The sequence below is a fragment of the Saccopteryx leptura genome, chromosome X (genome assembly GCF_036850995.1).
Source record: "Saccopteryx leptura isolate mSacLep1 chromosome X, mSacLep1_pri_phased_curated, whole genome shotgun sequence".
In the NCBI taxonomy this organism is placed as follows: domain Eukaryota; kingdom Metazoa; phylum Chordata; class Mammalia; order Chiroptera; family Emballonuridae; genus Saccopteryx; species Saccopteryx leptura.
In genome coordinates this window covers 62,844,685-62,870,799 of record NC_089516.1, presented here as the reverse complement: position 1 = coordinate 62,870,799, position 26,115 = coordinate 62,844,685, and the positions used below count along the sequence as shown (strand labels likewise).

Genomic DNA, 26,115 nt, shown 5'->3' with positions numbered 1-26,115 from the left:
AAATAAGTAGTCCCCCTTATGTCCCAGGAACAACATGGGGCTTGGATACTAGAAACATGAATTCTACCATTTCCTGTCCTGGGCTGCTCAGACAGTTAGGAGCAGACATGCTTGTAGATTAAAAAAAATTACAAATTACTCTGATCGGAGACATGGCAAACCCACACAATAAAGAAGAAAACCAATTTCCCTACAGAAGCGCGGCATGTCCAGTGATAACTCAACATAGCTGCAATTTTCATCTGCAAAATTTCCAGCAAAGGTGAATATTTTTTCCTTCTTTTTTTTTTAAAAGCACTGTCTTTTTTAAAAAAAAATTTTTTTTTATTCATTTTAGAAAGGAGAGGGAGAGAGAGAGAGAGAGATAGATAGATAGGGGAGGAGCAGGAAGCATCAACTCCCATATATGCCTTGACCGGGCAGGCCCAGGGTTTCGAACCAGCGACCTCAGTGTTCCAGGTTGATGCTTTATCCACTGCACCACCACAGGTCAGGCCATTCTTCCCTTCTTCACTCACTATATGTCCCCTTGTGCGGATTCTTGGTCATGCATTTATTAAAGTCTTGATGTTTTCCTGCTTCATTTCTTCTTCTCTAGTGTGGCTTTCTCAATGTGAACTCAGAAGCAAAGAAACTAGAATTAAAATTGGGCTTATAAAAAAATAATAAAATAAAATAAATAAATAAATAGAAAATTGGGCTTCAAGCTATGTTTATTATTTCAGTTTTTTTCCACCTTTTGTACAGAAAGGCCTAAAATAAAGCAGTTATGTCTTCATTCATAAACCTCACCTTTCTCTAAAATACTTGGTGTTTATCAAAGGAAGTACAGGATGTACACAAAGTGATCACCTGATCACTGTATCTCCTTTCATTCACCTGGCAGGGCAGGTTTCACATCAGAGAGATCACACACAAGGGTTATTTTCCCTTGATAGGCAGCGACTCCATTGTGGTAGAAAGGAGGGGGAATCAACGCTTTATCTTCCTAGCAGAATGGAATCAAGGAAAAGAGCTGTTTGTTCCAAGGAATAGAGTCAATATAATGGAGAAGGGAGGCAGAGGGGATATTTGGTTTTTCTTAAATGGTTATAATTAAAGCCTTCTCTCTAACTGCTCAGTGGACCAGGCAAAGTTAATTTGTGAAATTGTGTGTGTTTCAACATCACAAATGAGCCTATAGCCTTCCCCATAGGAAAAAGTTGCTCTCCAGTGGCATCTTGTGGCAAGGAAGTCATCCTAAACTTGGATGCTTGATTTTACATTCAGCTAAATTGCTTCCTTCCCTCTTGCCAATTGCACCTCCTAAAGATCAAGGGATTTTGTGAAGAATTAGGTCAGCTACTGCATTTCTGTATAAAAGTTACTGAATAGTAAACTGTATCTCCATGTAGATATTCTAGAATTGTATATCAAGGAGCTACAGTGATTTTTTTTTTTTTAGAGAGAGAGAGAGAGAGAGGACAGACAAGGATAGACACACAACAAGGGAGAGAGATGAGAAGCTTCAACTCATAGTTGCAGCTCCTTAGTTGTTCATTGATTGCTTCTCATATGTGCCTTGACCTGGGGGCTCCAGCCAAGCTAGTGACCCCTTGCTCAAGCCAGCAACCTTGAGCTTCAAGCCAGTGACCTTTAGGCGCAAGCCAGTGACCATTGGGTCATGTCTACGATCCCATGCTCAAGCCAGTGACATCAGGGTTGGTTGTGAACCTAGATCCTCAGCATCCCAGGCTTACGCTCTATCCACTGCGCCAACACCTAGTCAGGCAAAAGTGATCATTAATGTCGCATCATTAAGGTAGTCTGTGGAATATTTTAAAGTCCTTCATTCAATTAAACAATAATTTGATGCTTTAAAATTTTGTTTTCTAGGCAGAAACAAGTTAGGCAAGCAGAATTTTTACCTGAATTGGGGATGGATATCCTTTGAGAAGGAATATTACCTAATCAAAGAGGACTCTAAACTTCTAGATGTAGTTTTTAAATGCAGAGGTTACTTGGGAGAGACTTCATTTATAAGTAAATTTAATTTCCACTTCTGCTAGAAAATCCCAGTTTTCTAGCAAAAGTTCACAATTTTATAATGATTAAAATATGTTTAGTTTATTTCTCTAGTATTAAATTTTAGGGAGATGTTGACATTTAAATGTCTTTTAATTACTAAAGAAATGAGCCAAAAGTTATGTGTCAAGGCTAAATTATTAAGACAAACGCCTATAAAAGTAGAAAATTTGAACCAAAATATATACCTCTTTAAAGCTACATATGATCATTCTCTGATATGAAATAACTTTACAAAATTGACAGTAATCATTCGTAAATTAAAATTTATTAAATGACACTAGATCTTAAATACTTCTAGGCAAATATGTAATTTATCCATAAGACAACTGTCTGCAGAAATATTGGTGTAAAACATAGGTGAAGGTTACCTTAATAATAAAAAGCTACTCAGTAACCTATTAGGCACTGAAGTTTAATTCACTATTTGCTGCACTGGAATGCTCTGGTATGTCACTAAAGCTTCTAAAACTACAACACTGCATAAAAGCACAACATAGACTATATATGTTGTGACTTTTCTTTAGAACCAACAGTAAGGTTTTAACTAGTAATCGTTTTTTGCTACTTTACCCTTTTAAATAAAACTGAGAGTCAAAAGCAAATGAATAAAACCTTTTTAAAATTTCAATTCAGCCCAACCAGGTGGTGGTGCAGTGAATAGAGCATTGGCCTGGGAAACTGAGACCCAGGTTCAAAACCCAAAGGTTACCTTCTTGACTGTGGACTCATCTGGCTTGAGCACGAGCTCACCAGCTTGAGCACAGGGTGCTGGCTTGAGCGTGGGATTATAGACATGACCCCATGGTCACTAATTTAAGCCCAGAGGTCACTGGCTTGAACCAAAGGTCACTGGCTTGAGAAAGTGGTCACTTGCTCTGCTGGAGCCTCCTGGTCAAGGCACACATGAGATGCAATCAGTGAACAACTAAGCTGCTGAAACTATGAGTTAATGCTTCTCATCTCCATCCCTTCCTGTCTGTCTCTATGTCTGTCCCTCTAAATACATACATACTTCATACATATATACATACATACATAAAACTCCAGTTTAAGCTCACATTCAATTCATGTAAGTGTAAAATAGATATTTTTACCAATAGATAGATTGGTTATTTTAAGTAGTAATTAGTTGTCACAAAATATTTTGTCTATTGATAAAAATTGATAGCACCCCAAGCAATTATATTATTTTTGGTACTATATGTTTTATAGTTATCTAGACTGATAGAATTTTCATGGAACAAAAGATATTTATTGAGTAAAAGTATTGATTAGGTAGGAATCTAGAAAAATGTTAGGCAACAACAACAACAAAAAGTTTAACTGTGTCTATGTCTCCAAAGTGATGTTTTGCAATATGTTAAACAGTAGATCCCCATCAACACACACACAGACACACATGAGCACACACAAACACCTGTCTTTGCCACAGCCACAACTGTCACCTGCCCCCATAACTTCTCCCAATGTTTGTATGCTAGATAATAATTACCCCTGAATGTTAAAATGTCAGACAAGATTTCTGTTTTCTTGTGAAGTTATTTTTCCAATGAATTTATTTTCAATGTGTAGAGATCAAGATCAGCACCAGCAATTCTAGAAAGGTTTTGTTGCTTCGTTTGATTAACTTCACATGTTATTCAATAACCTGGAAAGAAAAACACACTTCTGTCTTGTGTGGTCTACCCCCATCAGTCATGAAAGACAGTAATATAATTCATGCTAGGGGTGGGAATAGAAGTCAGATTAAAGTGAAGAGTAGCCTCAAGTAGTTCTACAATAAATAGGTTTCATGTTACTGTCCTATGACCTCCACTTTCATTTATGAACCTTTAGAATTAGATAGTTTACATTATAGCTAAAAGCAGAATATTTATCTTCAGGAGCACAGTTAGTGAATCACAAATTACATTAAATGTGTCCATGTACTTTCTCAGAAGCGATTATACATTTTTAATCTATTAATAGATTAAATATATAATTACATTTCACAAAAGCATTTGAATTTCAAGGATCTAATTACTACCTGTGATTGAATATTTACTAAATGCAAGATACAGCCAGTGCTCGACTTACGACCACGATTGGTTCCGACAGACCGGTCGTTAACACAATTTGGTCGTAAGTTGAGTAGGCTATATGTACAGTACTCTGAAATGATGTTATAAAAATCTTTAAGTCATACTTTATCATAATTTTCTTTCATTATTGTTATATATCATAATTTTATTTGTTCACTTTATGCCATTTGTATCATCTCTACACCATTTTGTTTCTTATTTTTACATTTGTCAGGTTTAAGTAAAACACTGCATTACCAGTACAACTGGTTTAATATTTGCAAAGACAATTTCCTCTTGGTAGACATCTTGGAAGCGGTTTGATGAAAAATATCCAAGACACAAAACACAAATTGCTGTACCGAGTCTGGGATAACAGTTGAAATGGTGCACGCGGAGATGGTAGTGCTGCTGGAAGCTGGTCCACACTACCATACACCCAGCTGGGCAATGCTTGTGCTGCCAGATGCAGAGCAGTCGTGGCTAGCGATTGTGGTCGTAAAGTTGAATGGTCATAAGTTGCACAGGTCGTAAGCCTATCAAAATTTGTACTTCATTAAGCACATTAAATATGTTTTCTTTAATTCCTTATAACAACCCTTTATTCACAAACTCAACTAAGGTTTTCTTGAGTGCTTATTAAATGCAAGACACCTTGTTAAGTTATGGACTACAAAGTGACCGTAATGATAGCTAACATATATTGGGTTCTTATTATGTGCCCGGGCCTAGTTCTTGATAACGTGCATAGGTAACGTCAGGAGAAGAATGTCATTGCACCCTTCATCATACAGAGAAGGAAATAGAAAGGTTGTCGTGTGCCCAAAGTTATACAGCTACTAAGTGGCAGAGTTGAGATTTGGTTCCAGGGCTGACTCTCTCAACTACCACACCATTGTGCACCTTAAATTGTCTACAACTGAGGAAGTTAATAATTTGCCTCAAATCCCAAAGCCACCATGTTGCCAAGGTATGATACAAAATTTGTTCTTTCATTCCAAAAGTAACTTGCATAACCTCCATGCTATCTTTTTCATGCCAGAGGAAAAGACTGAGCTGTAGTGTCATTTAATATATCAGAGTAATATGTTTTGTTTAATAATAAATTGTCTTTGAAAAAAAAGAAGCACACATTTAAGCCCAATTTGTAAGCTTTTTGACTTCCAGAGTTCTTTTGCCACATCTAATAATATTATTTATAATATATATGGTTTACCAAAAAATATTTGTCTCCAAGTAAGAACATTTTTTTAACATTGACTACCACATTACATTAAAGTGAGGACTAATGTTTCCTCCACAATCTATATACCATTTCTTCATCCTTTATTAAAAGTGGGCACCTATTTTACATAGAACCTTGTGTAGATATAAAGTATTTGGTATGTGTCTACCCACTCTCATATTTTAATGCATATAAGATTTATCTGGGGATCTTGCTAAAATGTTGATTCTGATTCAGTAGGTCTGGGTAAAGCTGAAACTGCATTTTTAACAAGCTCCAAGATGTTGCTCCTGGTCCACAGATCACACTTTAAATAGCAACGTAGACTAACACTGCACTTGCAGTAGATGCTATGTGTTAATTATAAAAAGGGAATGTTTAGTTTTCACCCAACACCAATTTAGTATTCCATCTTAGAGGGTCTAAGAAAAACTTAGCTTAAAGAATATATAGAACACAAAAAATATTAATAATCCAACTGAAAAGGAAACTTAGAAGACGATTTTGTGATTCTGTGAAGGTATTGACACAAGAGATAGGACTGCAGAAAAAGACAAAGACTTCAAGGGCAAAACAAAACATTTTACAAAAATGTCTTAAAATCAATGTTTGGGCTTTCTATAGAGAGAAAATTCCAGATTCATGTTTTAATATTCTCAGATATTCTGATGGAAGAGGGGACCCAAAAATTAACGAAGGGAAGCTATGTATTTCCAAGTAAATGAACTATAAATAAGCATAGGATTATCAACATGTTCTTTCTCTAACTATAATTTTCTTCTTTAGAATCAACACTGTTAATCTCATTTTTCTTGAATTAATTCATTACTCTTTAAAGTCTTTTCAATGTGTTTTTTTCTTTTTTTCTTTTATTTATTTATTTTATAGGAGAGAGAGAGAGAGAGAGAGAGAGAGAGAGAGAAAGAGAAAGAGAAAGAGAAAGGGGGGAGGAGCAGGAAGCATCAACTCCCATATGTGCCTTGACCAGATAAGTGCAGGGTTTGGAACCAGCGACCTCAGCGTTCCAGAAGGACGCTTTATCCACTGCTCCACCACAGATCAGGCCTCCAATGCATTTTTAAGTGTCCTTTATACAATAGGTTATTAGACCATTCTTGGATGGATTTGTTCCCCATGTTACACTTAATTATTCAAGTTTTCTTCATATATTCATCAACCAAAACTTTTCATTTGGCTATATGTTTCCACATTGTTACATAATATCCACTCAACCCACTCCCACACCTTGGTGTTTGGAATCACTGCTCTTAATTTCTAATAGACTACATTTTCTTGTCAGTGGACACCCTTGGCTAATGCTGATAAAAGTAAACCTCACTGCGTTTATGTTTGATTTGACCTTTTCCTTTTCCAGTCATACTTCTACAGTGTTGGCTTATCTCAATGCACTCAGAGAAAACAAAAGTTAGAATGACTTTTTAAAGGCTGGCATTTATAAAAGCTTGGAAAAAAAACTTTTCGAAAGCTGAATTCCCATCAGAAACCGACGTGACTTTCTTTTAAACTGCCAGCTTCCTTTATTTTGTCAGTCAGAAAACTCTTCAATGTCTATGTAGAAACAGTCTACTGAGTACATGAAATGGAGATGTATGTGGAAATCTCAGTAAAAGACTAAAAACAATTAAAGAGAGAGGATAAGAAAACTGAAACTCTGGCTTTTTTTTTTTTAACATCTCAACCTTTAGTTAAGTATGGAGTTCAGGTATGTTAAGCCTAGCCTGTAGTGGCACAGTGGATAGAGCATCGATATGGAATTGCTGAGGCCACCAGTTCAAAACCCTGGGCTACCTGGTCAAGGCACAATCAACGAACAACTAAAATGAAGCAATCATGAGTTGATACTTCTCACCTTCTATCCCTCTCTCTGTAAAATCAATAAATAAAATCTTTTTTAAAAATTATGTTTAGACGAAGTAACAAGCTTAGCTAATAGAACAGGTCAGATAGAAGAGAGGATTAGTGAAATAGAAGACAAGCAACTTGAGGCACAACAGAGAGAAGAAGAAAGAGACTCAAAAATTAAAAAAAATGAGATAGCCCTACAAGAATTATCTGACTCCATCAAAAAGAATAACATAAGAATAATAGGTATATCAGAGGGAGAAGAGAGAGAAAATGGAATGGAGAACATACTCAAACAAATAATAGATGAGAACTTCCCAAGCCTGTGGAAAGAACTAAAGCCTCAAGTTCAAGAAGCAAACAGAACTCCAAGTTTTCTTAACCCCAACAAACCTACTCCAAGGCATATCATAATGAAATTGACACAAACCAACAGCAAAGAAAAAATTCTCAAGGCAGCCAGGGAAAAGAAGAATACAACATATAAAGGAAGGCCCATTAGATTATCATCAGATTTCTCAGCAGAAACTCTACAAGCTAGAAGAGAATGGACCCCAATATTTAAAGTCCTGAAAGAGAGGAACTTTCAGCCACGAATACTATACCCATCAAAGCTATCCTTCAAATATGAAGGAGAAATAAAAACATTCACAGATACAGAAAAGATGAGGGAATTTATCATCAGAAAACCCCCACTCCAGGAATTACTAAAGGGGGTTCTCCAATCAGATACAAAGAACAAAAAAAAACAGAGCCACAAGTAAAAGCTCCAAGAAGAACACAATAAAACCAAATTTAAACTGTGACAACAACAAAAAGAAAGAGGGGGAGAAGATGGAGATTAACAGTAGCAAAGGACGATGGAGTGCAAAAGTACTCACAAAATAGTTCGCTACAGTGAACAGGGTAGGGACCCTTTTCATTATTCAAAGGTAACCACCATTGAAAAAACCACCACAGAAGCACATGAGATAAAAAAGATAGCAACAGAGGAAAGATGTATGGAATACAACCAAATAAAAACAAAAGATAGAAAAACAAAAGAGAAGGATCAAACAAGACACAAAACTAACAGAAAGCAAGATATAAAATGGCAATAGGGAGCCCACAAGTATCAATAATTACACTAAATGTAAACGGATTAAACTCACCAATAAAAAGGCACAGAGTAGCAGAATGGATTAAAAAAGAAAATCCAACTGTATGCTGCCTACAGGAAACTCATCTAAGTAACAAGGATAAAAACAAATTCAAAGTGAAAGGCTGGAAAACAATACTCCAAGCAAATAACATCCAAAAAAAAGCAGGTGTAGCAATACTCATATCGGATAATGCTGACTACAAGACAGGAAAAGTACACAGAGACAAAAATGGCCATTTCATAATGGCTAAGGGGACACTGAATCAAGAAGACATAACAATTCTTAATATATATGCACCAAACCAAGGAGCACCAAAATATATAAGACAGCTACTTATTGATCTTAAAACAAAAACTGACAAAAACACAATCATACTTGGAGACCTCAATACACCGCTGACGGCTCTAGATCGGTCATCCAAACAGAGAATCAACAAAGACATAGTGGCCTTAAACAAAACACTAGAGCACCTGGATATGATAGACATCTACAGGACATTTCATCCCAAAGTGACTGAGTATACATTTTTCTCCAGTGTACATGGATCATTCTCAAGAATTGACCATATGTTGGGCCACAAAAACAACATCAGCAAATTCAGAAAAATTGAAGTTGTACCAAGCATATTTTCTGATCATAAAGCCTTGAAACTAGAATTCAACTGCAAAAAAGAGGAAAAAAATCCCACAAAAATGTGGAAACTAAACAACATACTTTTAAAAAATGAATGGGTCAAAGAAGAAATAAGTGCAGAGATCAAAAGATATATACAGACTAATGAAAATGACAATACGACATATCAGAATCTATGGGATGCAGCAAAAGCAGTGATAAGAGGGAAGTTCATATCACTTCAGGCATATATGAACAAACAAGAGAGAGCCCAAGTGAACCACTTAACTTCCCACCTTAAGGAACTAGAAAAAGAAGAACAAAGACAACCCAAAACCAGCCGAAGAAAGGAGATAATAAAAATCAGAGCAGAAATAAATGAATTAGAGAACAGAAAAACTATAGAAAAAATTAATAGAACAAGGAGCTGGTTCTTTGAAAAGATCAACAAAATTGACAAACCCTTGGCAAGACTTACCAAGGAAAAAAGAGAAAGAACTCATATAAACACTATCCAAAATGAAAGAGGAGAAATCACCACGGACACCGTAGATATACAAAGAATTATTGTAGAATACTATGAAAAACTTTATGCCACTAAATTCAACAACCTAGAAGAAATGGATAAATTCCTAGAAAAATACAACCTTCCTAGACTGAGTCAAGAAGAAGCAGAAAGCCTAAACAGACCTATCAGTAGAGAAGAAATAGAAAAAACCATTAAAAACCTCCCCAAAAATAAAAGTCCAGGCCCTGACGGCTATACCAGCGAATTTTATCAAACATTCAAAGAAGACTTGGTTCCTATTCTACTCAAAGTCTTCCAAAAAATTGAAGAAGAAGCAATACTTCCAAACACATTTTACGAAGCCAACATAACCCTCATACCAAAACCAGGCAAGGATGGCACAAAAAAAGAAAACTACAGACCAATATCTCTAATGAATACAGATGCTAAAATACTAAACAAAATACTAGCAAATCGAATACAACAACATATTAAAAAAATAATACATCATGATCAAGTGGGATTCATCCCAGAATCTCAAGGATGGTTCAACATACGTAAAACGGTTAATGTAATACACCATATCAACAAAACAAAGAACAAAAACCACATGATTTTATCAATAGACGCAGAAAAGGCTTTCGATAAAATACAACACAATTTTATGTTTAAGACTCTCAACAAAATGGGTATAGAAGGAAAATATCTCAACATGATAAAGGCCATATATGATAAACCATCAGCTAACATCATATTAAATGGCACTAAACTGAAGGCTTTCCCCCTTAAATCAGGAACAAGACAGGGTTGTCCACTCTCTCCACTCTTATTTAATGTGGTACTAGAGGTTCTAGCCAGAGCAATCAGACAAGACAAAGAAATAAAAGGCATCCATATCGGAAAAGAAGAAGTAAAGGTATCACTTTTTGCAGATGATATGATACTATACATCGAAAACCCCAAAGAATCCACAAAAAGACTACTAGAAACAATAAGCCAATACAGTAAGGTCGCAGGATACAAAATTAACATACAGAAGTCAATAGCCTTTCTATATGCCAACAATGAAACAACTGAGAAGGAACTCAAAAGAACAATCCCCTTCACGATTGCAACAAAAAAAATAAAATACTTAGGAATAAACATAACAAAGAATGTAAAGGACTTATATAATGAAAACTATAAACCATTGTTAAGGGAAATCGAAAAAGATATAATGAGATGGAAGAATATACCTTGTTCTTGGCTAGGAAGAATAAATATAATCAAGATGGCTATATTACCCAAAGCAATATACAAATTTAATGCAATTCCCATCAAACTTCCAATGACATTTTTTAAAGAAATAGAGCAAAAAATCATCAGATTTATATGGAACTATAAAAAACCCCGAATAGCCAAAGCAATCCTAAAGAAAAAGAATGAAGCTGGGGGCATTTCAATACCTGACTTCAAACTCTATTATAGGGCCACGACAATCAAAACAGCATGGTATTGGCAGAAAAATAGACACTCAGACCAATGGAACAGAATAGAAAGTCCAGAAATAAAACCACATATATATAGTCAAATAATTTTTGATAAAGGGGCCAACAACACACAATGGAGAAAAGAAAGCCTCTTCAATAAATGGTGCTGGGAAAACTGGAAAGCCACATGCAAAAGAATGAAACTGGACTACAGTCTCTCCCCCTGTACAAAAATTAACTCAAAATGGATCAAAGATCTAAACATAAGACCTGAAACAATTAAGTACATAGAAGAAGACATAGGTACTCAACTCAGGTCCCTGGGTTTTAAAGAGCATTTTATGAATTTGACTCCAATGGCAAGAGAAGTGAAGGCAAAAATTAATGAATGGGACTACATCAGACTAAGAAGTTTTTGCTCAGCAAGAGAAACTGATAACAAAATAAACAGAAAGCCAACTAAATGGGAAATGATTTTTTCAAACGACAGCTCAGATAAGGGCCTAATATCCAAAATATACAAAGAACTCATAAAACTCAACAACAAACAAACAAACAATCCAATAAAAAAATGGGAAGAGGATATGAATAGACACTTCTCCCAGGAAGAAATACAAATGGCCAACAGATATATGAAAAGATGCTCATCTTCTTTAGCTATTAGAGAAATGCAAATCAAAACGGCAATGAGATACCACCTCACACCTGTTCGATTAGCTGTTATTAGCAAGTCAGGTAACAGCAAATGTTGGAGAGGCTGTGGAGAAAAAGGAACCCTCATACACTGTTGGTGGGAATGTAAAGTAGTACAACCATTATGGAAGAAAGTATGGTGGTTCCTCAAAAAACTGAAAATAGAACTACCTTATGACCCAGCAATCCCTCTACTGGGTATATATCCCAAGAACTCAGAAACATTGATACATAAAGACACATGCAGCCCCATGTTTATTGCAGCATTGTTCACAGTGGCCAGGACATGGAAACAACCAAAAAGCCCATCAATAGATGACTGGATAAAGAAGATGTGGCACATATACACTATGGAATACTACTCAGCCATAAGAAATGATGACATCGGAACATTTACAGCAAAATGGTGGGATCTTGATAACATGATACGAAGCGAAATAAGTAAATCAGAAAAAAACAGGAACTGTATTATTCCATACGTAGGTGGGACATAATAGTGAAACTAAGAGACATTTATAAGAGTGTGGTGGTTATGGGGGGGGAGGGGGGAATGGGAGAGGGATAGGGGGTGGGGAGGGGCACAAAGAAAACAAGATAGAAGGTGACAGAGGACAATCTGACTTTGGGTGGTGGGTATGCAACATAATTGAACGACAAGATAACCTGGACTTGTTATCTTTGAATATATGTATCCTGATTTATTGATGTCACCCCATTAAAAAAATAAAATTATATATATAAAAAAAAAAAAAAAAAAAAAAATGGAAAAAAAAAAAAAATTATGTTTAGAATTTCACCTGCTTTAACTAAAAATATATAATTAAATTTTCTTCTAGTCCTCAGTTTTGGGTAAGTGCTAGCATATAGAGCTTCTATCTTTTGAACAAGCCCATGATAGATATACTACTTATAAACTGGCTCATTTCTTGGAGTTTATTTTAATTCATTTCTTGAGATTTTATTTTCCAATTGGTATAATTGCCATACTTCCCCATAAGTAATAGACACTTAAGTTCATCTGTGCATTTCTATTTATAAGCCCAGAGTGACACTATACCCATTTTATATCTGAGAAGTGGGAGTTTATAAACAAATTACACACACACACACACACACACACACACACGTACACATTCCTTATGTAATCTAGTTTTGCAAGCCACCAAATAAACCTTTTCCATATTTTCATTTCATGTTACAATCATTTAAGTTATCTTACAGTTTTCTACATAAAGTTAAGCCCTCTTCATTCTAGGGCATGGTCATCCCTATAATAACTAACGACTGTTCCATAATGCTGCTATGTTCCATGTTTTGTTGAAGACCATTGGTCTTGAAATTATAAGACCTGGGTTTGATTACCAAATATGCTATTTCTAGTTTTAAGACCTTAACCAAACCAAATAGCTGAGGGAATTTATCACCAGAAAAAGCCTACTGCAAGATATACTCATAGGGGTTATTCCTCCAGATAAAAAGAACAAAACAACAAAAACTACAAATAAAAGCTCCCTCAAGTTTACAATATAAATGAGGATAATCTGTGAAAAAAATGCAAAAGGAGAGAGGATAAAGGTCTGAAGTAGCAAAGGAGGATGGAGTGCAGAAGCTCTCATAACACAAAGGACTCTTGTATATGAAGCCTTCTTTCTAAGTAACCTAACAGTAACCACCCATGAAAGCACAAAAACTGAAATACATAGCTTTAAAAAAAGAAGAAATAGAGGAAAGAAACATTGAATACCACCAAACGAAAACAAGTGACAGAAACACAAAAGAAAGGAACCAAAGGAGAATCGAGCTACCAGAAAACAAAACATAAAATAGCTATAGGATATCTTCATGTGTCAATAATTACCCTAAATGTAAATGGGTAATTATTGTAAATGACTGAACTAACCAATAAAGAGGCATGGAGTAGAATAGTGGATCAAAACGCAAAACTCAACTATATTCTGCCTTCAAGAGATAAATCTAAGCTGCTGGGACAAAAGGAGATTCAAAGTGAAAGGTTGGAAAACAACTCTTCAAGCAAATAATACCCAAAGAAAAGCAGGTATAGCCATACTTATAACTGACAATACTGACTTCAAGACAGCAAAGGTAACAAAGACAAAGATGGACATTTCATAATGGTAAAGGGGACACTATATCAAGAAGACATTACACTTTTTAATATATATGGCCTGAATCAGGGAGCTCCAAAATATATAAGACATCTACTAACAGAATAATAAAGGGAGATATACAAAAACCCAATCATATTTAGAGATCTCAACCCACCATTGACAGCTTTATATAGATAATCAAAACAGAAGATCAATAAAGAAATATTGGACTTAAACTACACATTAGATCAAATGGACATAGTAGACATTTACAGAACATTTCATCCTAAAACATTAGATTATACATTCTTTTTCAGTGTGCATGGAACATTCTCAAAGATAGACCATATATATGTTGGGCCACAAAACTAACCCCAACAATTCAAGAAGATTGAAATTATACCAAGCATATTCTCTGACCATAAGCCTTTGAAATTAGCATTCAACTGCAAAAAGGAAATAAAGAAACCCACAAAAATGAGTATATTAAATAGTATACTTTAAAAAAAAAAATGACTGAGTCAAAGAATAAATAAAAGCAGAGATCAAAAGATATATACAGCTCTCTCCTCCCGCCTCCAAGATGCCGAAAGGAAAGAAGGCCAAGGGGAAGAAGGTGGCCCCGGCCCCTGCTGTCGTGAAGAAGCAGGAGGCCAAGAAGGTGGTCAACCCTCTGTTTGAGAAAAGGCCCAAGAACTTCGGCATTGGACAGGACATCCAGCCCAAAAGGGACCTCACCCGCTTTGTCAAATGGCCCCGCTACATCAGGCTGCAGCGGCAAAGAGCTATTCTCTACAAGCGGCTCAAAGTGCCTCCTGCCATTAACCAGTTCACCCAGGCCCTGGACCGCCAAACCGCTACTCAGCTGCTTAAGCTTGCCCACAAGTACAGACCAGAGACCAAGCAGGAGAAGAAGCAAAGGCTACTGGCCCGGGCTGAGAAGAAAGCTGCTGGCAAAGGGGATGTCCCAACTAAGAGGCCACCTGTCCTCCAAGCAGGAGTCAATACAGTCACCACCTTGGTGGAGAACAAGAAGGCTCAGCTGGTGGTGATTGCTCATGATGTGGATCCCATCGAGCTGGTGGTCTTCCTGCCTGCCCTGTGCCAGAAGATGGGCGTCCCCTACTGCATCATCAAGGGAAAGGCCAGGCTGGGGCACCTGGTCCACAGGAAGACCTGCACCACTGTTGCCTTCACACAGGTCAACTCAGAAGACAAAGGTGCCCTGGCCAAGCTGGTGGAAGCTATCAGGACCAATTACAACGACAGATACGACGAGATTCGCCGCCACTGGGGAGGCAATGTCCTGGGTCCAAAGTCGGTGGCTCGCATCGCCAAGCTGGAAAAGGCCAAGGCTAAAGAACTGGCCACTAAGCTGGGCTAAGTGCACTGTTGAGTTTTCTGTACATAAAAGTAATAAAAATCCTTTGGCCAGTGGAAAAAAAAAAAAGATATATACAGGCAAACGAGAATGACAACACGACATATCAAAATGTCTGGGATGCAGGGAAAATAATAATAAGAGAGAAGTTTATATCATTACAGGCTTGTATCAAAGAACAAGAGAGATCCCAAGTAAACAACCTAACATCACATATTAAGGAACTAGAAAAAGAAAAACAGAAGCAACCCATAGGCAGCAGAAGAAAACAAATAGTAAAAATTACAGCAGAACTAAATGAAATAGAGAACCAATAATGCTTTTGAAAAAAATTAATACAACAAAGATCTCATTCTTTGAAAAAAATCAATAAAATTGACACACCCCTGGCTAGACTCACCCAGGTAAAAAGAGAAAGGACTCATATAAACAAAATCTGAAATAAAAGAGGACAAATTACCACAGACATCATAGATATACAAAAGATCATAGTAAAATATTATGAAATATTATGTGCCACCAAATTCAACAACCTATAGAAGATGGATAAATTCCTAGAACTATACAATCTTCCTAGACTGAGTCACAAAGAAGTGGAAAACCTAAATAGATCTATAAGCAGGGAGGAAATAGAAACAACCATCAAAAACCTCCCCCCCAAAAAGAAGTCCAGGTTCAGATGGCTACATTAGTGAATTCTACCAAACATTCAAAGAAGATTTAATACCTATCCTTCTTAAAGTCTTTCAAAAAAGTAGAAGAAGGGGCAATAATACTTCCCAACCCATATTATGAGGGCAATATAACCCTGATACCAAAAGTTGGCAAGAATAACACACACAAAAAAGAAAACCACAGCCTGGCCAGGTGGTGCAGTGGAAGGAGTAACAACCCAGGTTGCTGAGAATCCAGGTTCAAAACCTCGAGGTCACCAGTTTGAATATGGGCTCATCTGGCTTGAGTGTGGGGTCACCAGCTTGAGTGGGGGAATTATAGACATGACCCCACTGTTACTGGTTTGAGTCCAAAAGACGCTGGCTTGAAGCCCAAGGTTGCTGGCTTGAGCCTGAGGTCACTTGGTTAGTTGGTGCCCCCTGGTCAAGGTAATAACAAGTATTAGAGGGCCTGTGGAGAAAAAGGAAAAGGATCCCTCATTCACTGCTGCTGGGAATGCAAATTAGTACCACCATTATGGAAGACCATATGTTGGTTTCTCAAAAAATTAAGAATAGAACTACCATATGTCCCAGCAATCCCTCTACTGGATATCTACCCCCAAAACTTGAAACAGTGGTATGCAAATACATAAGTCAGCTCTGAAGAGTACTTCAATCTCTATGTAACCTTCTCAATATCTGACACTCTCCCTTACAATCAACTGCATTCAACACTTATGCTCATTTTCACCGACTTAACTCAGAAGCTATCAGTGACTGTTGGAACCATTGAATATATGTTAACAAACTTTCTAAAATTAGGGCCTGAGAAAAAGCTGGAGGAGGAGCAGAGTTGGAGCATTTGTGGAGTCCTACTGCCATCAAGCAGCCACAGTTTCACTGCGGCGGGGCAAAGGTCCAGAAGGATCTTTTCTGGGAGGCCCAGAGCAGTCCACAGGGAAACTTGAGCAACTCGGGAGAAAGAGGGAAAACACAAGGAAACATCAGATATATACATACCATTTTACAGTCACTGGAAATGTCTTGAATGATCACTTCTCATTACTACTCCAAAAGCACACGTGATTATACCTGTAGCAAGATTTTTAATTTAATTCCTTAATAAATAAGTGTACTTATTACAATTTCACATTTTTTTAAAATTATTTATTTTTATTTATTTATTCATTTTAGAGAAGAGAGACAGAGGGAAGGGTGGGGAGGAACAGGAAGCATCAATTCCCATATGTGCCTTGACTGGGCAAGCCCAGGGTTTTGAACCGGCGACCTCGGCGTTCCAGGTCGATGCTTGATCCATTGCACCACCACAGGTCAGGCTATTTAAAATTATTTAAACCGATGCAAAATTAGATTAGGTTTCTCTCTTAGCTATAAAGGACAATTGGTCTGCTACTGGTACTGTGGAAAAGATTTCTGCCTTGAAAGAAAAGATTCTTTGTTTTAAGAAAATATGTTTCTGTGTTTTATGTTGTCTTAATCAGATCTTTGGTTATTGAAGAAACCTGAATCTCCACAATAGTAAGAACTGAGTTTGGCTAACAATTTGTAAACTTCGGTGTTTGTCTCTAAAATCTTTTACTTCTGCCCTGGTTAACTGGATAATTACTGTTGCTTCACAATGACCCCCTGTGAAGTCAAATATCTAAACATAGTAATACATGTTGACAGACTTTCCAAAATTTAAATTATAAATAGAATCTTGACCTGGGAATAAGTTGAGGTATTCCAGAGGGATTCCATGAACACCTCAAAAGATTTGTTTTCTCTCCTTACATAAGGGAGATTTTAAACTATTAGGCTTATTTCCGTATGTTGAAACTATGTAGAAAGCATTGACAAATAAGAAATAACATTGAGGCCTTGGTCGTTTGGCTCAGTGGTAGAGTGTCAGCCCGGTTTATGGATATCCTGGTTTAGATTCTCTCAGGGCACACAGTAAAAGTGATGATCTGCTTCTCCACCCTTCCCCCTCCCCCCCCCCCCCCCCCCCCTCTCTCTCTGTAGCTATGGCTCTATCGGTTCCATCTAACTCATGGACCCCAGGGGCTGAGGATGGCTCCAAGGAGCATCAACCTTAGGTGCTAAAAATAGCTGGGTTGCCAGCATGGCCCAAGATGGGCAGAGCATCGCCCTCTGGTGGGCATGCCAGGTGGATCCCAGTCCGGCGCATGCAGGAGTCTGTCTCTGCCTCCCTGCTTCTCACTTCAGAAAAATACAAAAAATAAAAATAAAAGTTGTGCCAGAAAGTTTACAAGGGAACTACTAATGAAAGACCTTTAAAGAAAGAAATGTGAGATACAAGAACTGCAAAAACACCTCTGCTTCAGAAGAGAGGCAATTTGAATTTTGCTTCTGATAAATGCTTTTTTTCTAAACATGAGGGCGGGGGAGGAGCGGGGTTGAGAAAATTTGTAGATTCCTACTGCCATCTAGTGGCCAGAGTTTCACAAGGACACTCCGGATATATACAAAGCATTTTACAGTCACTGAAAATATCTTGAATTATCATTTCTGCTCATCATTACTCCAAAACAGAAGGGATTACACCTGCAGCAAGAGTTTTTAATTAATTCCTTAATAAACAAGTGTACTTATGATTTCACTTTTTAAAATTTTTAAATATTTTTTTAATTTTAAATTTTAATTTATGGTGTTGACGTGGCTTCTAGTTTCACACTCAATATAACACCCTCTACCTATTTCATCATGTTCCACTATGTCTTATGTAAATTCTCCTTCCACCCATTTCACCCCTTTTTCTCCCGCCGCGGACCTCTATTCCCATTTTCCTGTAGGATTGCTACCATTTTGTCTGTATCTATGTGTCACCTCCTTGGTTCAATTTATTCCTTGGCACTTTATTTTTTTCTATTCGAGGTGAATCTACTTTAAAGGTCTGCAATAGATTACTATTGCTTTTACGGTGAAGTTTTCACTCCTTAATATTCAGCATACAAAGTCTCTCTGATTCTCCCCCCCCCCCCCCATCACAAATGACTACACTCTTTATCCAGATGTGCACTAGTGTGTATATGTGCCCTCATTTGCACATGGAGAGTGTGAATTCGATTCTCTGCTGCTACTCACGGCAGTGGGACGCGAAGGCTGCATAATTCTACTTCACACTTTTCGGATGATCATCACTGTTAGGACTGAGCATTGAAGCATTTCAGATTTCTCTAGCAACCCATCCCAGCACCAATGCGACACTTTTGAGTCTGCGCAGGGAAGGAGAGGCGGGGCCAGGGACTATCGTCAGAAGGCGCAGGCGCAGGCGGAAAGCCGCTTTCGCCATGCTGGGGAAACGTCATTTCCGCTCGGAGGCGCAGGCGCAGGCGGATGAAAGTCGCTCTTGCCAGGCCCTCCGTTTCCAAGCAACTGAACAAAGAGCTCGAATAACGTCATTTCCGGGAAGTGGAGCCGCCGCACTTTGTAAGCTGTAGCATGGAGACGGCTAGTGGAGCCGAAGCACCGGTGAGACGCTGCTCTGGGGTCGGGTACATGGGGAAGTCGAGCTGAATCTAGTGTTGAATTCTCCCTCCCCCACCCTCCTTTTTCCTTCCCAGGTGTCCGGAGAACTGATGTCAGTGGCGCATGCGCTTTCTTTACCAGCTGACTCTTATGGCAACGATGTGAGTATGACTCCTCCACAACTCCCATTCGCCTAACTAGTCTGGGACGTCTGCAGCGCAGATTTTTTTTTTTTTTTTTGGTCCACAAATGCTGCACTAATTCCAACGGAAGGGCGTACCCAAAAGCTTTGGGGCACTTTAGAATCCCCGTGAAGCATTTACCGTATGTCCCAGTATATATAACGCAGGTTCATTTGGGGGCCCGAAATTTGGGTGGGGGTTAAATAAAGTTAGGGAACTCAAATTGTACTCATCATAAAATTCATACAACTGCTCAACAAGTGCAGGAAATGCAAGTAAAAAAAAACAAAACTAAAACCACTGTATAAGACGCACCCAGTTTTTTTACCCCAAAGTTATGGTGCGTTTATACCTGGGGAAATGCGGTAAATATCCCCCTATCCAGGGAGAAATCCGTTTTAACTAAATATCTGGGGCAGAGAGACCTGGGAATCCGTCGTTTTTAAAGGTCCTCGAGTGATTTCATTGTGCAGTAAAATCACACTGGCTTAAGGGTGTGCCTTCTTGAGATTCTTAAGGAGAAAGCACATAATGGATTTCAGGTACAAGATAGGGATATGGGAACAGCGGTAACACTCAATGGGACTTAATTCTAGATGAGCATAAGATGCAAAGCAGATTACCTGAAGAATAAAACCCCTAAAACTCTGACAGTAGAGGAAAACTTCATTGAGATAGTAGATATCAAATTAGATTCTCAAAGTGTAGGTGGACAAAGGACATGAATTGGCAGTCAGGCAACGCAAATGATTCCCTCTGGTGTCAGTGAAATAGATCCCTCCAGTTTGAGGAACTTCTAATTTAAAAAGGTGGTGGGTGCTTGGTAAAGTTATTTATAAGCTTCATGGTACTATTTCATTTTTAAGTATTATTATGTGGGAAATTGATTATCAGATAAACACCAATGATGATTATGACATGCTACACTCTTAAAAGTGAAGAGTAATTTCACATCCATTATCTTATTTTCTTGTTTCAACAATTTAATTGTGTATGTGAGTTTATTATTTCAGTTTGACAATGATTTAACTCGGTCTTTTAAAATATTTTATTGATTAATTGATTTTAGAGAGAGAGGAAGGGAGAGAAAAAGAAACATCAATTTGTTCTAGTGATTTATACATTCGTTGATTGATTTTTTTTTTTTTTTTTTACAGAGACAGAGAGTCAGAGAGAAGAATAGATAGGGATAGACAGACAGGAACAGAGAGAGATGAGAAGCATCAATCATTAGCTTTTTGTTGTGACACCTTAGTTGTTCATTGATTGCTTTCTCATATGTGCCTTTACCGTGGGGCTACAGCAGACCTAGGAACCCCTTGTTCGAGCCAGCGACCTTGAGTCCAAGCTGGTGAGCTTTTGCTCAAACCGGATGAGCCCACGCTGAAGGTGGCGACCTCAGGGTCTTAACCCAGGTCCTCTGCATCCCAGTCTGGCGCTCTATCCACTGCGCCACCGCCTGGTCAGGCTGATTATTATTTTTTTAATAAATTTTTTAAAAAGATTTTATTTATTGATTTTAGAGAAGGAAGAGAGAGAGAGAGAGAAAGAAAGAAAGAAAGAGAGAAGGGGGAAGAGCAGGAAGCATCAAGTCATAGTTGCTTCCTGTACATGCCTTGACCAGGCAAGCCTAGGGTTTGGAACGGGTGACCTCAGTGTTCCAGGTCAATGCTTTATTCACTTGCACCACCACAGGTCAGGCTGATTTTTTTTTATATGTACCTGGACCAGGGATTGAACCCTCAACCTTAGTATATCAAAATAACACTAACCAACTGAGCTACCTGGCAAGGGTGAATTCAGTCTTCAAAATGTTATTTATCTACTATTTCAGTCACTCACACTTTCACTAGCTTCCAGGAACAGATAGTTGGTGGCTTATTCTATTTGTTAGACTATGTAGGTAGCTTTTTGTTTGTCATAAGGATAGACAAATTATTTTATGGTTCCAAACCCTTTAGTGCAGTTTTTATCCTTTGACAGTTAAACCAAGTTTCGTAGCTCTCTTAAGCATTCACTAGACATCCAAAGAATTTTTTAATTCTGTAGCAGGATTGGGAGATATCTTACCTGGTATTCTTTATTCCTGTACAGCCTGATGTTGAGATGGCATGGGCCATGAGAGCAATGCAACATGCTGAAGTCTACTACAAGGTAAGTTGTCTGTCTGTCTTTATTATTAATCAGAATTAGTCTTAGCATGGTTTGGCGCAGTAGATGGAGCATAGTCCGGGATGCAGAGGACCCAGGTTCAAAACCCTAAGGTCACTGGCTTGAGTGCAGGTTCACCAGCTTGAGCATGGGGTCACCAACTTGAGTGTGGGATTGTAGACATGACATCATTGTCACTGGCTTGAGCAAAGGGTCACTGGCTCAGCTGCAGACCTCCCCAACCTCCCACCCCTCCACCCCCATCAAGGCACATACGAGAAAACAATATATGAACAACTAAGGTGCCACAACGAAGAATTGATGCTTATTATCTCTTTCCCTTCCTGTGTACATGTCCCTGTCACTCTCTCTGTCTCTCTTGTTAAAAATAAAGAAAAAAGAATTAAACGTGTACTATATGATTCTCTGCTAATCACTAGTCTTAGAAATTTATTTAATGTATTTGTCTTTATCAGTTAATTTTTATTGAATTTATTGGGGTGCCATTTTTATTTTTGTAATTTTTTTTATTGAGAGGAGGGGAGGCAGAGACAGTCTCATGCATGCGCCCTGACCGGGATCCACCTGACAAGCCCACTAGGGAGTGATGCTCTTCCCATCTGCAGCTGCTGCTCTGTTGCAGCGGGAGCCATTCTAGCGCCTGAGGCAGAAGCCATGGAGCCATTCTGAGTGCCTGGGCCCAACTCGCTCTGATCGAGCCATGGCTGAAAAAGGGGAGGAGAAGAGATAAAGAAGTGAGAGGGGGAGAGGTGGAGTGGAGAGAGGAAGAGGAGGAGGGAGGGAGAGAGAGGAGAGAGAGAAAACAACATTGATTTGTTGTTCCACTTGATTGTGCATTCATTGGTTGATTCTTGTCAGTGGTAGGATTCAAATAATTTAACTGGTTCTCTGCTCTGATGACCATTGAAGTAATAAAAGACAATATACCTAAAGATAATTTATTTTTAATGCATTTAATACTTAAATAAGAACAATAAAACAGGTACACAAAACTAGGTTATGTTTTAAAAGTTTTAAAATAGGTATATATATATTTTTTGTGACAGAGACAGAGAGAGGGGCAGATAGGGACAAACAGGAAGGGAGAGAGATGAGAAGTATCAATTCTTCGTTGTGGCTCCTTAGTTGTTCATTTATTGCTTTTTCATGCGCCTTGATCTGGGGGCTACAGCAGAGCGATTGATCCCTTGCCCAAGCCAGTGACCTTGGGCTCAAGCCAGCGACCTCGGAGTTTCAAACCTGGGTCCTCTGCATCCCAGTCCGACGCTCTATCCACTGTGCCAACGCCTGGTCAGACGAGTTTTAAAATACTAAGTAAAAAATATTAAATAATACCTGACAAAAAATAATAAAACAGTTACTTAAGATATTTCCATATTGTTTCTTGTTTGCAATTTTTTTTCACCTATGAACAGAATGAACAGGTGCTTAGTATATGCTGTGGCTCAGATGAACATTAAACAAGAGTAAGGAATGTAAATTTGTGATTTCCACATTGGGCGGCTGCCCAGGCGCCCACCTTAGAGAGAACCCTGATGACAAGTGCCATTTTAACAACCAGTTTGCTGAACTCAACAAAAAATTAGGTATCGGTTCTGCCAAACCAGTGCAAACCGGCTGAATCCCACCACTGATTCTTGTATGTGCCCTCACCAGGAATTGAACCTGCAACCTTGGCACATCAGGATATTGATCCAGTCAACTTAGGTGCCCTTTCAGGGCATGATTCTCAGCAATTTAAAAATTGTTTTTTGAAGATCATTTTTATTACTGTAAGATCTTACCTACAGAGAACAGGAGGTTGAAAGCAAATTTTGTTTTGACAGTGAGGACTTGAGCTCCTTTGCCTAGAATTCTATTGCTAACTGGCAAAAGGGCACCTAATAAATGTTTGTTGACTGAATAATCCACGAAGGGCAAGAGCAAGGCAGTACCAAGGCCAGAGTGTTTGAATTGATGAAATAGTCTGTGGTATATTATCGCCCTTTAAAACTAGGCTGTGATTTCATGCAGAACCTAAGCTGTCTATGCTAATGAACTCTTCTTGCTCTTAGAACCATAAGGGTTTTCTGAGGAAGAAGGAATAGGGCAGTAGTAAATTAGAGACTAGCATATGTATGTTGTCTTATTGTCTGGCAGCTGATTTCATCAGTTGACCCACAGTTCCTGAAACTCACCAAAATGGATGACCAAATCTATCTTGAATTTCGGAAAAATTTTGAGCAACTCAGGATAGATGTATTGGACCCCGAAGAGCTCAAATCAGTATCAGCTAAAGAGGTAAGAACTCCATCTCTCTTAAATATGGCAAAGCATCTGACCAACCATGATTAATGGTGAATACATTTCTATACATTTAAAATTGGGGTGGTTTTTTTTAAGGAGAATACATAAAGAACTAGGGCTCTTAGCTAGTTGTCATCTACTAATAAAGTTTTGAAATGGTTCTCTGGTTTATATATTCTTTTCATGTTCATTGAATCTAATTTTTTCACCTTCGGGACTTGAACATTTCATTCCTAAACTCCCAGCCCTTTCATGAGTGTAGGAATTTAATAAATTCTGTGACCTTGGGCCAAATTCCTGCCTTCTTTGTTTTATTGGTGCTTCAATGGGGGTGAATAGTTATTTGGAACTGAGCTAGTCAACAACTAAAAACAAAAGAAAGACTCTGTTGAAGAAATAAAATTTTGTTTGTGTAGTGTAGGATTTAAGTCTTTTGTCAGGTAAAAATATTGTTCATGTTGGGAAATACCAGTCTAAAGATTATATATAATAGGTAGCACAGAAACTTGTTGCTAATGAAACAAGCAATCAGCTCAAACTTAGTTTTTTTCACTATGATTATTTATTTTTCTTACTGGGGAAGTGGAAGCCCCTCTCCACACCTGACTTCACCAGCCCCTGCCTTAGTTAGGTATGACATCATTTTGCCTTTTTAGAAGTGGAGACCATTCTGTTTGAAGTTTGATGGGGTTGTAGAAGACTTCAACTATGGGACTTTGCTGCGACTGGACTGTTCTCAAGGCTACACTGAGGAGAACACAATCTTTGGTGAGTTTCTTACCCTTGGCATTGTTTCTGTATACATTGTGTGAGGGACCTGCTTTTACTGATGAATAGTTTACATGGATCGTTTGAGGAACTATTTGTTAGTTTGAGATATTTGTTATATTTTGAACAATTGTGTTACTAATTATTTTTTATTGATTGTTTTTTGGGGGAGCAAGACTCCTAATAGTTACTTCTTGTATGTACCTTGACCAGGCAAGCCTGGTGTTTTGACCTCAGCATTCCAGGTCGCAGCCTTATTCACTGCACCACCAGAGGTCAGGCATGTTACTAATTCTTGAGTAACTGAGATAGGATAGTTACTGTATTTCCCCATGTATAAGACACGCTTTTTTGGGAAAATTTGGGGTCTGAAAACTGGGTGCATCTACTACAGTGGTTGTAGATATTTTTTTTACCGCTTTTATGCACTTTTATGAATTTTATGACGAATAAAACCTGAGTTCAATAACTTGATGTAATACTTTCTGTTCAAATTTTGGGCCCCAAAATTAAGGCATGTCTTATACCTGGGAACATCTTATACATGGGTGAATACAGTAAGTATTTTCAGCCTCCTTTATTATAGCATTAACATTTCATATCTCTGAAACTTATGACTACACTTGAATTCTTTGCATAGTAGTTCAGTTTTGTCAAAATATTTCCAATATGTTGAGAGAAATTGGGACTAGGGCAATAATGAATTCTATTCACCTTCCAGCCCCCAGGATACAATTTTTGGCCATTGAAATTGCTCGGAACCGGGAAGGGTATAACAAAGCAGTTTACATCAGTGTTCAGGACAAAGAGGACAAAGGAGCCAACAGAGGAGAAAAAGAGATAGAAGCCAACAAAGAAATCAACAAAAGGGGTGAAACATCTATGTAAGGTAGACAGGGAAGAGCATTCTAGAAACCATGACTCAACGGAGTCTATAAGTACCATGATGCTACTTGCACAGATCCCTATGATTAAATGTATGTCCTTGTACAATTGAAAGGCATGCAGAAGGTCAGTTTTTGTATCTTAATCATTAGCTGCTCTGGTTGTTCGCTTATATGAACTGGCTTAAAGACTTTTGAGTGGGGTGCTAGTTTACTGTTTCTTGGTAAATTTGTTTTTCGTTATCTCTGCCAGTTGAAGTGAGAAATTTTGTGAATAAATTTCTTTTGGTTCTTATGACTGTCTGTATCTCTGATTAACTTTTAAAAGGTATTGAAAATGATATGACCCTTCAGGTTTTCTTCAGGTGTTTAATCTCTGCCATGTCTTATATAAAATGATTATGCTTCTTTTTAAATTTTGTTTTATTTTTTATTAGAGCCAACATAGAATGCCATATTAGTTTCAGATGCACAACACAGTGACTAAACATCCATATAACTTACAAAGCAATCATTCGGACAAGTAAAGCTCCCATCTGACACCACG

The 26,115-nt window shown here is 37.9% G+C and overlaps 1 protein-coding gene, 1 long non-coding RNA gene and 1 pseudogene across 3 annotated transcripts; 2 read left to right on the top strand and 1 right to left on the bottom strand.

Moving 5' to 3' along the window:
• Window positions 1-2,402: 2,402 nt before the first annotated feature.
• On the bottom strand, window positions 2,403-19,044 carry LOC136386058 (uncharacterized). 2 transcript variants are annotated; one of them, XR_010747883.1, is made up of 4 exons: window positions 18,893-19,044; window positions 16,805-16,876; window positions 4,490-4,663; window positions 2,403-3,715 (listed from the first exon to the last, which is right to left on the bottom strand). It is a non-coding gene; the product is annotated as an uncharacterized lncRNA (long non-coding RNA). The 2 variants fall into 2 exon arrangements; XR_010747882.1 differs by lacking the exon at window positions 2,403-3,715 and having other exon boundaries at window positions 4,032-4,663.
• On the top strand, window positions 14,316-15,197 carry LOC136385405 (large ribosomal subunit protein eL8 pseudogene; annotated as a pseudogene).
• A 91-nt stretch (window positions 19,045-19,135) lies between the features above and the next one.
• PBDC1 (polysaccharide biosynthesis domain containing 1) lies at window positions 19,136-25,863 on the top strand. Its single transcript, XM_066356400.1, has 6 exons — window positions 19,136-19,279; window positions 19,372-19,437; window positions 21,553-21,612; window positions 23,770-23,910; window positions 24,573-24,684; window positions 25,406-25,863. Exons 1-6 carry the CDS (start codon window positions 19,250-19,252, stop codon window positions 25,570-25,572), a joined length of 576 nt encoding a protein of 191 aa, XP_066212497.1. The 5' UTR covers window positions 19,136-19,249; the 3' UTR covers window positions 25,573-25,863.
• The last annotated feature ends 252 nt before the right edge of the window (window positions 25,864-26,115 follow it).

Coding starts and splice junctions, on each gene's coding strand:
- PBDC1 (XM_066356400.1), top strand. CDS start 19,250: ATGGAGACGGCTAGTGGAGCCGAAGCACCG. Junction 19,438..21,552: donor CTGACTCTTATGGCAACGAT/GTGAGTATGACT, acceptor ATTCCTGTACAG/CCTGATGTTGAGATGGCATG. Junction 23,911..24,572: donor AATCAGTATCAGCTAAAGAG/GTAAGAACTCCA, acceptor TTGCCTTTTTAG/AAGTGGAGACCATTCTGTTT.